At 44.7% G+C, this 17,423-nt stretch overlaps 1 protein-coding gene across 1 annotated transcript in view; it reads left to right on the top strand.

The window, feature by feature from the left end:
• HYDIN (HYDIN axonemal central pair apparatus protein) overlaps window positions 1–17,423 on the top strand; it is a gene marked incomplete at its 5' end in the record, with an annotated part of 303,461 nt that overhangs the window by 156,838 nt on the left and 129,200 nt on the right. The window contains 2 exon segments of the mRNA XM_080643807.1: window positions 2,453–2,596; window positions 7,463–7,793. Coding sequence (XP_080499933.1) covers window positions 2,453–2,596; window positions 7,463–7,793 — 475 coding nt within the window.

Below are 17,423 nucleotides of genomic sequence, written 5' to 3'. Positions count from 1 at the left end.
TTCCTTTTCTCCTCTTTATATCCCTCAGCCTTGGTATGTTTTTTTTAAAAAAGCATATTCTTGTTTAAGTGTCTTATTGGACTTTATCACTTGAATAAAATAGCAAATACTTTAAATATGGCAGTGACTTATTGAATTACAAAAAGGAATTGAGTCACAGCTCCCTGTTTGATTTTACCCTTCTCTCCTTCCACCCAAATATTACAAGTTTGAAATCTGTCCAACTACTGTTATTCTTCATTATTCATTTCCTGCTCACATTTAATCCACACCAGGGACAATGAAGAATTGCAACTTCATTACCCAGCATGTACAGAGACCTGTTAGGGCTCAGTATTCAGATGTACTTATATAACACCCAATTATCTAGTCTGTCTCCTATTTTCAGCTCAAGGCAGCGTATCTGACTTAGTACATTAGACTATACTGACACCCACACTGCCTATGGGAGGCATTTTTCTAGGACCGTTTCCTCAGATATGATCTACTTTCTAACTATTATACCATTCATAAGCCACAGAGATGAAACCACATCTTTGTGGAATTGAAAAGGTCAGTCGAAACCAGCAGCCAGTTTGCTTCATGAAGTCCTGCAGCAAATCCCGTCTCCTGCTATCTGGGGAGACAGACAACCCAGAGAGAAAGGGGTCATTTTAAAATAGAATGGGTTCTCTGTGCATCGCCTCCTTCTCTTCACTAACCTCTAAATGGTCTCTTGCCGCAACCAAACAAGTGTGGCTTCTTCGCTTCAAAGCTACCTGCAGTGACACAGCAGCCTGGGGGAAGGTCGCTGGGTAGACAGTTCCTCATGTGGCCGTTGATGACCCTAAAGTGCTGGTTTATCCCTCCCCCAAACTGGAGAATGCGATCTGCAAATGCAGGGTGAGTCCAGCACCTGTATTAGCATGTTAGAGGGAAGGAAACCGTGGTTGGCATCTCATGGTAAGTGCCAGACCAAACCCCTGCACAGAGGCTAGTGGATCACAACTGTGGTAGGAGACTTGAGCCAATCGTCTGGACTGAATGGCTGTGTCTCCCCAAATTTACATACTGAAGCCCTAATCCACAATGTGATGGTGTTGGAGGTGGAGCCTTTGGGAGATGATTACGTCATGAAGATGGGGCCTTTATGAATGGAATTAGCGCCCTTATAAGAAGAGACACGAGAGATAATCTCTCCATCAGGCATGTAAGGACACAGTGAAAAGATGGCCATCTACAAGCCAGGAAGCAAGCTCTCCCCAGACACCAGATCTGCTGGCACCTTGATTTTAGACTTCCCAGTCTCCAGACTGTGAGACATAAATGTCTGCTGTTTAAGCCACCCCATCTATATTTGTTATAGCACCTGAACTAAGGCACAATGGATGCTGATCACACGAGCTCGCCCAGAGCCAGGGGATCCAAGAACCACAGTGGAAGGGAGACTATGCTGATCAGAGAGGCAGACACAAAGTCAGATGAAAATGTGGAATCAGGAAGATTTAACTGAAATCAGAACAAGGAGAAAAAGAAAAACAACCAAAGAATAGATATGCTTATATGCATAGACCATGGACACAGACAGTAGTGGAATGAAGGCGGGAGGTGGGTAGGAAGGTAGTGGGGGCTGGGTGGAGGGGGCAAAGGGGAAGGAGGAAATGAGAGGTATCTGTAATATTGTCAACAATAAATTAAAAAAATAATAATAAAAAGAACTGAGAAAAACAGGCTAGAGTTGTTAGAAGAGCCAGGGAATGATTAGAAGGAGGTTCTGTTTGGAGGCCATGGATTGAGGCTTCAGGTTACCTTCTGCTGGTATCAAAGGACCCTCTTTCCAGAGCATGCAAGAAATAATGTGACCCCAACATCAGAATGAGAAAAATTCAGTCTGAACAGCAACATGAAGCTCAAGACCCATTTCCAGTATTTTCTGTAGTTGAAAAATTAAATTGGATGTTCAACAGAGTAAAAAGATGCTTCTAAATCAGCGTTAGCAAGAAAAAAATTAGAGAAAAGTGTTACAGCATTTGTCAATTTAATAAGGTAAGTATATTCGCAATTGAGTGTTTTGAGCATGGAAAAAATATTGTAAAGGGGATAAAAGTTTTATCTATTATAGTGATACATGGGTTCTTGTACAAGATATCACTAATTTCTTAGCATTTGCTTTATGACATTGTGGAAACTTCTATAGTAATAGTTCCACCCAGAGGCATGGCTTATACTGGCATGTTTTTTTAACCAGGCAACAGGAGAGTAAGAAATCTAATCTGGTTTCTGACTTATGTAGTCTCACTTCTCAGTGGTCCACCATACATTCCAAATGATTTAGCTCAGTCTCTCCAAGAGAATAAGAGCATATGTGCATGTGTTTGTGTCTGTGTATGCTCAGATGTATCCGAGACTTTTGCTGCTATAGCCTTACTCTGTCATAACTTAGTTTGCTGCCTCTTTTTCCTTGTTTTTGCAGACACCACAGACTGTCTTGCAACCTGATTACCAGCCCTTGGTCATGAAGAACATTTCCACACTGCCCGTGAACGTGTTGCTCTCAACAAACAGACCCTTCTTCATCTGTGACACGGAGAAATCTCCGTTGCCCCTAACTCCAGAGGTAATTGAGGGAGGATGGTCCTACCAAGCTCTTGGAGGGGGGTGGAGGAGGGGCGCTCGTGTGTGAGAAAGGAAGAGAATGACAGCAGTACACTAATTTCAGTCCAGAAAAAGATAAAGAATCCAGAAAATAGTGAGGAAATAATACAGAGAATCTTAAATGAGTCCTAAATAAATTCTACTGTCTATCAGTAGAACATCTATTATTAGTGCTATAAGAACTTCTGGCTCATTATGATGACCCTTTCATTGTAATGAAGCTAATCTTTAGAAAACAGTGACTTCACACTAAGGATAGTAAAGATCTTTCAATTTTCCTCTCTCAAATTTGACCAAAACTCCATCCTCAAGGAAACCAGGAAATAACCAAAGCCCAGTCTTTAAATCAGCCAGCCTATCTCCAGATGCCGAGAAGATGGAGCCCGGCTAAGGCAGGAGGCTTGAGCTCACCAGGCCACCAGTCTGGGGCGGGATGCAGTGTTCTCCCCACATCCCTGTAAGATCATCCCTGTGATCCTTTGCTGGGCATGAGGGCACCAGTGGGAATGGCTGGGCCATGGGGCAAGCCCGACAGCAGAGCTGTAGGAAAGGACTGAAGAGAAACCAGACCCACACCATCAGCTGAAGGAGAAGTGATGTAAAGGAGGAAGGCAGGGCAGGCAATAATCCCAAGATCTCCGAACAGGGAGACTTGAGATTTGCTATGAGCCACACAGAGGGGGATGGGTGGTTGGGGGAGTAGGGAACAGAGCCGCTTAGTCAGAGGATGTTGCAGATGGTACCTGACTTGTGGCTGTAAACTGCACTGCTGCCCTCCCCTGCCCCTCCCCATCAATACTTTGGTAAATCTCATTCAAGCATGAGCTGGGGGAAAAACAGCTAAGATCCTTGAACAGAGAAATAAAAGGAGAAAATGATCATAAGCAAGAGGCAGATGAAAATCTACTACCAGGAGACCTAGGCAAGGAAGAAGACCAAAAGTATAACATGTAATTCTCTGCAGCCTCAAAGAAATTACAGATGGCATGACCAGTCATTAAAAAGAGCTCAAGGATGAGATACAAGTGTTCAAAGAGATGAAGAGTGAACTCACAGCGCCGAGGAAAACAAGCAGATGAGAAAAGGAAAATTCAGACATGAGCAGTGTTCTCATTCTGGGTAGATTAGACACACTCCTGTCCCTCCTGAAATCTTAATAAGATAAAAGTAGAAATGTTCAAAATGAAAGAAGCCCAGAGCAATAAAATAAAGGGGGAAGAGGATGGTGTAACCAAATATTGAGAGATTTAAGCAAATTCTAGACTCTAGAAAGACAATCGAGTGGGTTGACAAAAAGCCACAAAAACCTGCAGCCTGGAAAATTCTCCAGTGAGGCTGAAAACATGTGGCAGTCATTCAGCCCAGCAGCCTGGGCGCAGAGGCAACAAGTGTGAGCAAAGTGTTGAAAATAGAAGGATTCCATGTGTACCGGACAGCTGTCCCACCCGACCCCACGCAAAAGACATGGGCCGCTGGCTTTTATCTGAAGACATAAAGGTAAGTAAGTTCTCGTCCCCGGAGCAATCCGTCAGAATGTTTGGGGAAAGTTAATGTTTCTCGTGTGAGTGTTGGCACCCCAGAGTAACCCAGGTATCTGGGATGTGTCCACTGCCTGATCATCCCTCTGTGCCCAGAAACTGTTCTGTAGACCAGTCCTACCACAAGAATTGAGAAATGGCAACCTCCGGATTGTTGGGAGGCCAGGGTGGGTCAGGAACTACTGTTTCTTGTCATAACTCTTGTAGTACAGTTTGGCCTTTTATATTATTTGCATGTATCACTATAATTAAAACATACATATACTTTAAAAAATGAAGAACTTCAGCCCTAACCGGTTTGGCTCAGTGGATAGAGCGTCGGCCTGCGGACTGAAGGGTCCCAGGTTCGATTCCGGTCAAGGGCATGTACATGGGTTGCGGGCACATCCCCAGTAGGGGGCGTGCAGGAGGCAGCTGATCGATGTCTCTCTCTCATCGATGTTTCTAACTCTCTATCCCTCTCTCTTCCTCTCTGTAAAAAATCAATAAAATATATATTTTAAAAAAAATGAAGAACTTCTATAAATCAATAAGAAAAATACCAATAACCCCATGGAAAATTAGACAAAGGAAATGAACAGAGAGTTCCCAAAAAAGAAAAAATGGCTCTTAAGTATATGGAAATATGCTCAATTTTAATCATAGTAGAAGAAATGCAAATTAAAATTACTACAAAACACATTTTTCCCCTATCAGATTGGCAAAGAATAAAAATTGGATAGTGCTTGGTATTAAGAAGGGCATATGGAAACATGATTCCCCTACAGTGTTGGTGAAGTGCACATTGGAAGACAATATGGTAGTAGCTATCAGAATTTTAAATGCCCAGACCAGCCTGGGTGGCTCAGTTGGGTGGAGCAATTGCCCATACACCAAAAAGGTTGTGAGTTCAGTTCCTGGTCAGTGCACATACATAGGTTGACTTTTTAAAATTAACACTACAACCAATAACAACTGGGAGGTGGGGTAAGCATAAGCTGACTTCATCCCCTTTATAGCTAGGTGTCAATAAGATACTATCTAAAGATGAAACTGCTTAATATTTAACCATATTTTTTATTGATCCTAAAGGGGTAAAAATAATAGTAATATTTGGCATTTATATACTGTAAGCACTGCTCTGAAGACATCACATGTATATATATTTTTAAAAATATATATATATATTTTTAAATATATTTTATTGATTTTTTACAGAGAGGAAGGAAGAGGGATAGTCAGATACATCGATGAGAGAGAAACATCGATCAGTTGCCTCCCGCACACCCCCTACTGGGGATGTGCCCGCAACCAAGTTACATGCCCTTAACCGGAATCGAACCTGGGACCCCTCATTCCGCAGGCTGACGCTCTATCCACTGAGCCAAACCGGTTTTGGCAAAAAACATATTTTTTATTGATTTCAGAGAGGAAGGAAGAGGGAGAGAGAAATAGAAACATCAGTGATGAGAGAGAATCATTGATCGGCTGCCTCCTGCACGCCCCCCAACTGGGGATCGAGCCCGCAACCCAGGCATGTGCCCTTGACCAGAATCGAACCTGGGACCCTTCAGTCCGCAGGCCAACGCTCTATCCACCGAGCCAAACCGGTTAGGGCAGTGGTTGGCAAACCGTGGCTCGCCACTCTTTTGACTAATGTGTTTGCCGACCACTGGGTTAGGGCCACATGTATATTGACTCATTTCATCCCCTTAAAAAGAGGTAGGTCTTGTTATTGACCCTATTTTACAAATGGAGAAACTGAGGTCTAGGAAAACCAGCTAACATTGCCCAAATTCATAGAGCTAGTAACCAGCAGGCCAGGATTTGATGCCAAGCAATCAGGCTCCAGAGTCCATGATTTTAGGATTAATCTCTCTTGTATAAGATTTTTTTCAGGCTTCTTTCTGAGAAAAAAAATTTCAAACATATTTTGAAATAAATGAATCTATATTTTTGTAAATTTTTATTAGCCATCCGTTATGTCTGGACTAATGTGTATCAAATATGAACTCTGAGAAATAATATATGGTGAAATTTTAGATAAGTTTCTAATTTCTTCTTGGTGCTTTTATATATAATGTAAAATTTTGTGGATATGTATCTTTTCCACAAAACAAAAAAGTAGTTTCTCTGAGGGGGAAAAAGGTGTTTAAGTCGATCCTCAAAGATACTTCAGCACCAAGCATGGAGAGACCAAGTGCTGCAGATGCCAGGGTCTACATTGTGGTCTGAATTGTGCTCAGCCAGCTGTGCCAAGTGGCCAGCCAGGCTTTCAGATGGGATTAGCCAACTGAAGAGCCATTACCCTCTCTTTGACTCTTGGATCAGGTGATTGGCAGTATCACCTGGAACCATCTAATCATGGCACCGATGCACACAGTTAAATAACTGAAGCTTAAAACTCAGTGGAGAGGGGAGAGCTCTGTAAACAGATTCGCCCTGTGTACATTCCTCCCGAATACCTCCGGGCACTTTCTGCAAAACCAGGAGGTGGCTTTTATGCCAGTTAAATGTGGGAATTGAGTGATTCCTTAAAAAAAGCCAACTCATAACCAGGCTTTCTATGGGAAGGTGTTACTTTAGCCTTGGCATCAAGGAACACATGGGGATTTGAATCAAAGAGAAAAAGAACAAGGGAAATCTACCCAACAAACTCAGTACAGCTCTAGAGTGTTGTTTTAAGTTGACCAGAAAACAGCAGAAAGTAGATAACACTGTGCTGAAGAGTTAGGATCACAGACATTAGAAAAGAAATTGCCCAATCCGACGCTTTCTGGGTCATCCGCTACAGAGCCCCTCCCCCAGTGCTTTAGTAAGCCTTTCTGAAATTCTTAAGCAAAGAACTTTTCCCATTGTCTAGGAAGAGCATTTTACAATCTAATTTATTTTCAGTTAAGAATATTTTTATAATGGCTATTCATTGTAGATTTTCCTTTTTACAACTCAAACTTTATAACCTCACAACTCATATCAAAATCTCTTCCCTCAAACAATTCCCTCTCCAGATTTTCCTTGGTTTCATTTTCAGCTAATAAAATATGTATACACACACATATAAATATCTATAATATCGATAAATATAGATAACTATTGATATCAATATAGATATACTAGCTATTTAATCATGTGTAAGTGTGGATACCTAATTATGGACAAATAAAGTGTGATATATATGTATTTAATAGTAACACGAATGTGTGTATGTATGTACATAAGTATATTTAAATAACTTTGGCTGTCCTGTTTCATGTATCAGGTTGGAAATGCATAGTACAAAGCTTGGTAATTTCCCATAATCTTATTTGCAGCCTATTAAACTGGAGATTGGTGAAGAAAAAAATCTGCTGGTCAAATTTGATCCTACCCACAAGTGCGATTTGAACAACTGGGTGGCAGAAGAAACTCTAGCGATCAGGTACATGGAGCACCCTCAGGTAGACACCCTGAACCTGCGTGGGGAAGTGCATTACCCCAACCTGTCCTTTGAGACCATGGACCTGGATTTTGGCTGTATCCTGAATGATACTGAAGTGATCCGCTACGTTCCCATCACCAACTGCAGCCCATTGGCTGTGAAGTTTTGCTGGTTCTTCCTGGTGAACAACGAGGGAAGTCAAATAAGGTACTGCCAGCATAGCTATCCTGTAGAGCTCTTTTCTGCTGTTTGTTTGTTTTCCCTCCTCCGTGCTTTGCACTGGGTGCCTATATTCTGTGCACTGGTCTTGCATGAATACTTTTGGCTCTGGCAACTAATTACTGACAAAAATAATGAAGAGCCTAATCTCATGGTCCCTCCTAGATTTCTAAGCAAGAAAAACAGATAAAACATCTTTGAAAGCCCCAGTTGCCACCAAATTAACAGAGTAATTAATATCCATAAGCGTCCTTTAATTTTGAATCTAGTACTTGGATCATTATAAATTTGTCACTAAAAAATAAAGTCTTTGTACAGTTTTCTTAGTAAGCATTTCAAACCCAAAGCATGAATTACACAGCACAATACACTGAGCACGTGCTGCATATCTCAGTGGGTGGGTGGGTTTCATTCTGGCATACTAGTATATACGTAGTGGGAGGTGATGAGTGCCGAGATGGGAAAGCTACCTTCACAATATTTATGTTTAGAGGTATCTCTCTCCTGTTCAATTAAATTTAAATTCAATTAGGACCTAAATCCAGACTTAATTTGGAAAGCACTCCTTTTAAACAATATCAACAGCCTATTTTAGCCAGGCCGCAGGAACGTTTCCATTTGGGTTAGCCTCATTCGAGACCAGGACCAACGGGCTTCTGCCTATTGCTTTATTGGGTGTTTTGACAATTGTTTTCAGCACTGAGTGTTGAGTAGCCATACTTAACTAAGGAAGCCTCATGTTTCCTTGGCTTGTGTGTGCAATCCTCATCTTGTCCATGACAGCCACCCTTTGCTTTCCAGCACTGTTACCATGGTAACGATGGCTTGCTCTGGACGTGTTCCATAGACAGCTAAGGACGACCTAGCATAGCCAGGCCTGTCCACACTGGTAGGTGGTGTCCTTTGCCTCTCTGGTATTCACTCGTTCATTTTATCAGCTGGACCAAGGGTCAGGCCTGAGCCATGGAACCTGATCCTGAGGTGTCAGGGGCTGGTTACGTTTGAAGTGAAATTCTACAGAGGATGCATATTTAAAATAATTATGGAGAAACCTGACCTAATAAGCTGCAAGTACCAGATTCTGTGAAGTTGTTCTCATGTAACAGCTAAATGAGTTTATTCCATCTGGGAGCAAGGGCCTGGCTTTACTTATTTTATTTTTTTTTTTTGAGAAGCCATTTCCATAATTAAAATAATGACATTTTTGAAAGTACGCTTGACCAATACTAAAGATGATATGCTCTAATTTTCTATTGCTTTAAGCACTCATTTAACCATTCTTTTGCTTTCATCAGTATCTTCTTATATCTTGATATTGAGCTTCTGCTTATAATTTTTCATTCATTCATTCATTCAGTCATTCAGAAAACCTTTGATAAGTGATTCTTTTGCACCAGATAATGTGTGAGATTAGGGATATAACAGTGAATAAGACATGATCCCTGGCCTGAGGCTGTTGGGGAACCATATGTGTACATCACGGTGGATGTGTGACAATGCCAGGCTCTAAGAGACGACGGGGGGATGACTGCTCAGAGGAGCCAGAGAAGCCACAACGAGAAGCACAGTTAATCGTTCCGATGGAAGAGCAGGGACATGTTCTAAGTGACAGGAATAGTATGTTTCTATTAGTTAGAATTCTTGGACACAATTCTGTCATAAGTCACAGGAAACCTGACCCGAAGCAAAAATAAAAGGGAAAGGGCATTCATTGGTTCACAGATTCCTTCTGACTTCTGGCCTGGCTTAACTCAGGGACTCAAGCAGTGTCTCCAGAGCCAGGGTCTCTGTTCTCTTCCATGTGTTGGCCATGTTCTCAGATCAGCTCTTCTCCATGGTCCCCAAATGCTCCTTCACTCCTGGGGCAATATCCTCACATGCTGATCCATTGGAGAGGAAATGAGCCTTTTCCCCAGAACTTCCATGAGGTTCACTCCGATCAGACCATCTTAATCATGCTACCCATCCCCTCCCTCAACCAGTCACTATTGGGGAGGATAACACATTTAGCAGGGTTGTCCTACCATGTCCCCCACACCAAAGGCTGCAATCGTGACCGCAGAGCCCTGTGGACTGAAGTGGGTAGGAGTGGGGCAGATCTCCCGACAAACCTGACATACTGGAGAATGAATGCTGGAGAGGCGAAGGACGCCGCCTACCAGCAGGGGCTGTGTCAGCATGGCCGCCATGCAGGCGCTATGGCAGAGAAGTCAGGGAGACGCGGCAGGGGGTAGATTGGCAGTGGTGTGTGAGAGGCCTGGTATCTCAGGATAAGGAGTTTAGACTCTTTCTTGGAGGCAGTGGTGAGATTCATAATCAAGAGAGGGAAGAGATTAGCCAAAGACACAGACAACCAGTGAGGTAATGGCCAGAGGGAAGGGGATGGGACCTGGGTGGGGGCAGAGGAGGGGAAAATGGGGACATCTGTAATAGTGTCAACAATAAAAATAAGGTTACAAAAAAGAATATATGTGAGAAACCACTAAACTTCAGACAGCAGAAAAAGATATATTTATATTTATTATTTTCCGTTTAATGAGGCTTTAAAAATAAATAAAAGGACATAACCAATTAAAAAAGAGAGAGTGACAAGAGTCAGGTTTTTTCAGAAAGATGCCTCTTAGCGGTATTCAGCGCAGTTGCCCAATCCCGCCTTCCTGAGGCGCATTTCTTCCCTGGCTTGACCAACACCATTCTGTCCTGTTCTCCCCTCTTCTCCCAGCTCTCGGCCAGCAGCAACCCCACTGGGCGGGTGGGACACAGGGTTCCCTCCGGACCCTCTGCCCTTGCTGACAGTTGCTCTACCCCACGACCTCGCTTAGCCCGTTGCTGAGAATCACACGTGTGTCTCCACCGGACCCTCTGCTGACTTCCCAGGGCACCACCTTCCTGACCTCTCCTCCCGATGTCTCCAGCTGCCCCACACCAACCTCAGGCTCTGCCCTCGTCTCCTCCGGCCTCTCCTCTAGGGCCTCTGTCCTGGTAAAGGCATCACTGTCCTGGAGCTGAGTCACCCAGCTCCTTCCTCTCCCTAGCCCCACCACTTCGTCAAATCCATCACCAAGTTCTACCCATTCCACCTTCTAAAGCCTCCCATTCCCATCCCACTGTGTCACCCTAGTTCAGCTCACCATTGTCTCCTGCCTGGCCCATCGCGATGGCCCCTCCCTGGCTCTCAGCTGTCACTCATGCTTCATAGTCCATTGTCCGCACAGTAGCCAAGTGGCGAGTGTGGCACTGCCTGGGTTTTCAGCCTTTAATGACACCCATGCATCTTAGGAGAGAGTACACGATACTTCAGCAGAGCAAGTGCCGGTCCTGCATTTCTCTCTGGTTTCTTCTCACCTCACTCTGCCATCTCCACACTGACCTCCCATGTGGGCCTCTTTCCGGCCGGAGCTGCTCCTATCTGACTGCTCTCTCTCTGCTGGAAGCTCTCCCCCTCTTCCTAGCGAGCCCCTTGCCCCATCATGTCTCAGCTGACACATTCTCCCCCAGGAGGCCTCCTCGAGACCCTCGCTTAGATAAGAGCCCCTGCCATAGGCGCTGGGAGCCAGCTCCTTGGGGCCTGGCCCCATCTGTAATAATGGCTCACTGTCCAACTTCCCAGGAGGCCAGAGATCACGTCTGTCCTGCTGCCTGTGGGTCTCAGGGCCCCGCACGGCCGTTGGCAGAGTGGGTCCTCACAGGGTAGTTTTTAATCAGCTCCCCTGCTCTCATGTACTGAGCGGAGGATGGTTGCATAACTGGTTGAAGATTCTTTTCTGTCAGCTTCCTGGCACCTGCCAAATGGAAAAGGTTCAAGGCATAATGTCACCTTGAATCGCAAAAAATAAAATAAAAAATGCCACTTGCCTTCCAGATAGGCTCCCTCGGTGCCGGCATCAGAAAAACATAAAGAACTCGCTGGGTAAAGGTCACTTTTATCAGCTGGACCAACACTAACCTTTTTTTCCAATTATGATTCTTCTCAGCACTGCAGTTAGTAAAAGAAACAAGAGGATAAAAGAGGCTTTTCTTCTTCTTTCATTAGGCGGGGAGTGAGGATGCCTAGACTCTCAACATTCCTTCCTGTTGCAACACCCATACCTCTGCCCTGTGTGTGTATGTATGTGCATGTGTGTGTGTGTGTACATGCACACGTGTGTGTGATTTTGTAGGCAACTTTGACTCATGTATTTAAAGAATCCCTGTTTGAGCATTTTTTCAAGTTGGCCCTCATATCACATATGGGAACAAAAATAGAAGTAAAATGGACAAGCATGCTAACTAACACTCTGTAAGAGGGAAAGGCAGTAATTGGCTTTTAAACATGTTCCTCCACGTGAGTCCGTGTGTATGACAGGGCTCTGGATGACTTTGGTGGATGACAGTCTGTGCCGCTCACTCACACACCACACAACACGTATGAGGAAGCTGGGATGCAGCTTAGAGCAGAGCGCGCAGCCGGCTCAGCCAGCACGTGGGGATGTGCCCTTTATGGGCTGACTGTGCAGCTGGATGGGAGCGTGATGTTTCACGGCATCTGTTTGACAGGGGAGCCCACGGAAGCCCACACTTGAACCAGCCTTTACTGCTGAGAGGCCAGGGAGAGCCAAGCAGACGCCGGCTTGGCTGGTATCTCTGCCCAGGCTCAGCGCTGCAAAGCTGAGGCGATGCTAGGACTTGGAGCGCATGAGCCAAGCGGTCTCCAAGGACAGCTTTGCCTTTTCACTTCCAAGTCAGATTATAAATAAATCGAATACGAGGGCCTAAGGGAGCCCAGCCCTGGAGCAAAGGAGCATGTGTTGTTCGCACATTGATTTTCCTGTGATGAGCATAAGTTGTCCAATATTGTGATTAGGAGAGGAGAGGAGAAGGGGGTGGAGGAGGCCTCATTTTCTGGGTGCTTCCATCTCTCTCTTCATCATCCCTCAATTTCTTGAAAGTGAACCTTTTCTAAGACGTGATATATCAATGGTAGTTGTGATCGTGGGCTGTGGTTGGACATGGCTGGTTAAAATCCGGGCTCTGTCCTTCTGGCATGTCTTTCTGGACCATCCCTGAGCTTGGATCTACTCAACTGTAAGATGGAGATAATGTAGAAACCTAAAAGAGTTGCTGTGAGGATTAAATGAGAGATGCCTGTAACATGCATATGTCTCTGAGATATGAAAGAAAAACAGGAATTTATTCCCTGAGGGTGCCTTCCTCTCCCTCATACCAAGTCCTGCTAAGTGAAGTGCTCTCCAAGAACCTAATGCAGGAGTGGGGAACGTCGGGCGCCTGGCCGTATAAGGCCCGCAAAATCATCCAATCTGGCCCTGCCAAGGCATTAGGGGTGAGTTAATTAAATGTTTGACCAAATATAGCAGGCTAATTTTTTAAAAGTTTTTAATATATATTTGTATTGATTTCAGAGAGGAAGGGAGAGGGAGAGAGATAGAAACATCAATGATGAGAGAGAATCATTGATCGGCTGCCTCCAGCATGCCCCCTACTGGGGATCGAGCCCACAACCCAGGTATGTGCCTTTGACGGGAATCGAACCTGGGATCCTACTGTTTGCAGGCTGACGCTCTATCCACTGAGCCAAACTGGCTAGGACAGCAGGATCATTTTTAAGTTGATAATTTTGTATGGCCCACAAATGATGTTATAAATATCCAAATGGCCCTTGGCAGTAAGAAGGTTCCTCCCCTCCCCCTGTTCTAAAGGGTTAGAGTAGTAGGGTCCTTAGATGCCTAGATGAGGGACCCAGGCCCCCTTTTTCCTGACCAAGGGCAGAAATCCTTCCCCTGAGCCAGGCTGGGTTCATCAGGGCTGGAGCCAGACCTAGCAGGTGACAACCCTGTGTGGCTCCGGAGGGAAGGCCCGGAGTGCCTCCCTCACTCCCCACCCCTCCCTGCAGCCCGCAAGCCCAGACCCATGATGAGCGCAGGTCCTTGCTTTGCCCAAGGGTCCAATAAAAAAAAGTAATTATGTAGGGGATCCACTAGAGACCCTTCCCGGGGCAGCCTTGGGAGGTGTGGGCTGGTGACAGCAGGGGCACGTTGGGGAAGGTGCCCAGGTCACGGGGTCACCTGGGAATGGAGTCACCCCCTTCAAGGAAACATGAACAGGACATGCTGGCTCCACAGACTCCATGATTGCAGGACTCTCCCAGTTCTAATTGGTTTCTCCTGGGATGTTAGGGTTGGAATACAGGCCCCTTAGTGAATACCCCCTTGAGTCCTGGGCCCCTGCCTGCCCACAGTGACCACACACAGGAGAGAGGGAGCCTCGGAGGAGGGAGGCCCTGGGATCTTGGTGGGCAGCAGTGGGCATCCCTGCAGCAGAAGGACACTTTAAATCAGGAGAATGGGCCTCACCCAGGGATGAGCCCACCTCTGCCCTGACTGGCTCTTGTGAACAGAAAAGGACGTGGCCCGGCCCTGCTTTGACCCCTAGCTTTGCTGTGGGGCCAGGAGGGCCTAGAGTGACTGATCTCCAGGCCGACAGCAGCGATCTCGGCCTGTAGAAATGTGATCACGTCCTATTTCAGAGCCAAGTTCAGGACTGTTTTCTAGACCAGTGGTTCCCCCCACTTCATCCCCGCTCAGCCAAACTGATCAGCCCTGGTTGCTAGGTAACTGTTACCTTAGCGACAGAACACTCCGAAGGGTTCTGAGTGGTTATTTGTGCCCACCGGACACTGGCAGTCAGCGGCAGAGCTGTGAGCCTGACCTGCCACGGAGGGCCTGCTGCCTGCCACCGCATCTGCCTCCCAGCTGATCCTGGAGCACCTGGGCGGAGTGCTGCTGGTGATTTCCGAGAGCTTAAGACATGGCCCAGGTCCCCCTGCGTTCCCCTGGGGGATCCAGGTGGGCGCTCTGGTGGTGGTGGCTGTGATAATAAACAGACGGCGCACCTCAAGAAGTGCGGAGGCGGTAGGTAAAAGGTGTTCTGCCCACCATGAAGTCTGTGGACGATACAGCGAGAATGTTGGGCCACTGACAGAAGCTGACGTCAGGCCACCTGGGGTGGAGGCCAGTCCTCTCTTGTTTCAGACCTTGTGTTTGAGGGCCCTGAGTCAATACCTGGGCAGGCTGTCACTTCAGGATATGGCTGATTTACTGAAAACAGTATGCAAGCGCCAACCTCCTAAACTTCCCCGAGTGACTAATGAAAAGCCCATCTCAAAAGCATCAGGGATTGATGGAGAACAACTTCAGAAAAGCATAATGGATGATTTGAACAAAAATACATTATCCAGAAAGTTCAGAACTACTCTCAGAAGAAGTTATGGGATGGAAGCAGAAAATCCAGGAGGAGGAGGAGGAGAAACAAAGGCTGGAGCAGTCAGATGCAGGAATGGAGCAGGCCCTGCCAGATAGAGTTCCCGATCACTGTCAGTGGCTGGAAACCTGATGCCGACCATCCCCAAGCCTGCCTCCCTTGAAGATCACGTGGATGACAGAAACTTGGGATCCCCACAAAAGGGGGAAGCAGAAAATGGGGATGCTGGCATCCATGTGTCCCAGGAAAATCAGAAATTAGCCAGACAATTGTGGAAGCAAAAGCAAATGAATGAAGCGCTTGCAGCAGAAATAACGAGCCTGCAATCTGAAAAAGCATCTTTGCAGCGTGAAAATTCAAACCTAAAAGATGAGATTCAACAGCTGAAGCTGAAGCTTCGAATTCTGCCCGATACGCATGAAGATGAGACACAACTACAGAAACAACCGATTGAGGCGGAAACGCGCTACTTAGACATGGAGAAGAAATTTCCCACCGTCGGGAGAAACACGCACTCCACTTACCAGTTCCTGAACACGTATAAGAAGATGGCCCGAGACCTGAACCAGGAACTACCAAGAAGCACCTGCTACCATGAAAATGAGATCTGATGCCAGCAGAGAAGGCAGCAGAGGTCACTGAGGAAGTCCCAGGACCTGAGGAGAGAGGATGATCACAACAGGCAGATGCTGGCCAAGGTCAAGTCCAAGGTCCAGCCTTTTTTAGGTCGCCCTTTTGCTCCTTCTGCTCCCCCCCCCCCCCACAGCCCACAGAGGCCCTGCAGTGCCTGGCCATCCCCTGGGTCATCGGGGCCCCAGGAAGGAGGCGAGTCCTCTGGTGAGAGCTCAAGAATCTAGGGTCACCTGCTGGTGCGACTCAGTTCCCACAGCCGCTGGGTCCTGAACACCCACACCAGGATCAACTTCTGCCTGTTTCTGTTCCAGTAACTTGTTTGCCCTCTCTTTAGCTTAGCTACTGTTACTAAATTGATGCCACAATTACCCTTAGTAGTACACAGAATTATAACTTTACAGTAGTAATATTTAAATATAGATTCGTTAATATAATTCTCATGGATACAGAATTCCCCATGAGATCCTTTAGAATTATATACTGTAAGTATTGCATTTTGAATTAAATGACTACTATTACCTAAACTGTCATCTAAGTTTGACATGGGCATTTAAACAAAGACCATGATTGTATGATATGGCTATTATTACAAGTCTGTAGAAGTAATTTAATATGTACCTGAAAACATTTTGGTTGGTTTTAAAAACAATGCAAAAAAATAATTCGATCAAGACAACACCCCATTCAATTGACATATATATATATATAAAATCCCAATGGTTTCATAACCATTGAAGAAATTAAATAGTTTCACATCTTGCTATAATAAAACACTAAGTCCTGATAGTTACAGGCAAGTTCTTCCAAGGAACAAATAATTCCAAACTTACACAAGTTCTTTTCAGAAAATAAAAATTAAAAAAGGAAATATTACCCAACTCATTTTATGGAATCAGAGGGAGGAAACGAATCAGATTTGTGGAAACTAATCTTCATACCAAAACCTGCTCATTAAACCAGGTCAGAGACATAAATATTTCAGGTCATTCTCACTCATTAATTCAAACTATAAATGCAAAATATTCATTAAATATTAGCAAATTGAGTCTAGGAAAGAATAAAAAGATGGGATATCATGATCAAGTTAGGTTAATTCCAGGAATTGCAAAGTTGGGTTCCACATTAGAAAGTCTAATGATTTAATTTCTCGCATTACCACAGTAAAGAAGAAAAACAAATGGTCATCTCAACAGATTAAGAAAAAAACTAAAACTGAACAATCACTCATGGGAAAATTCCTTAACCTGATCAAGGATAACTTGAGAAAATAATAAAATGTTAAAATCATTTCAGGAAGATACAAAAATAAATAAAGGGGACTAGATTTGGAAAGAAAGAAAGAAAAGTGGCATAATTATTTACATAGAATCTCAAAATAATCTACATGTAAATTCTTAGAACTAGCCAAAGAATTTAGTGAGGATGGTGGATAGATATAAATGTGAAAGGCAATTTTTTACACTTGAAGAACATGTAAGACAAAGCCTTGATGGTCTCTGACCAAGATACAAAAAGCACAAACCTTATGAAACTATTCATAATTTCTGCATTAAATTTGAGAACTTTGAATCAAGTAACACCATAAAATAATTAAAAGAGAAGTTGCAAACTGAAAGAAGGTTCTAGCATACTTCTTATCTTCAAATTACAAGGGTACATAATCTATAAAGTATGCCTTTGAAGAAAAAAATAATTCCATTTAAAAGTGGGAGGTAGTGGGCAGTTGCTTCACAGAAGCGGAACTA

The sequence above is a fragment of the Plecotus auritus genome (assembly GCF_963455305.1).
Source record: "Plecotus auritus genome assembly, chromosome: 10".
NCBI lineage: Eukaryota > Metazoa > Chordata > Mammalia > Chiroptera > Vespertilionidae > Plecotus > Plecotus auritus.
This window is presented reverse-complemented; position numbering and strand designations above follow the sequence as displayed.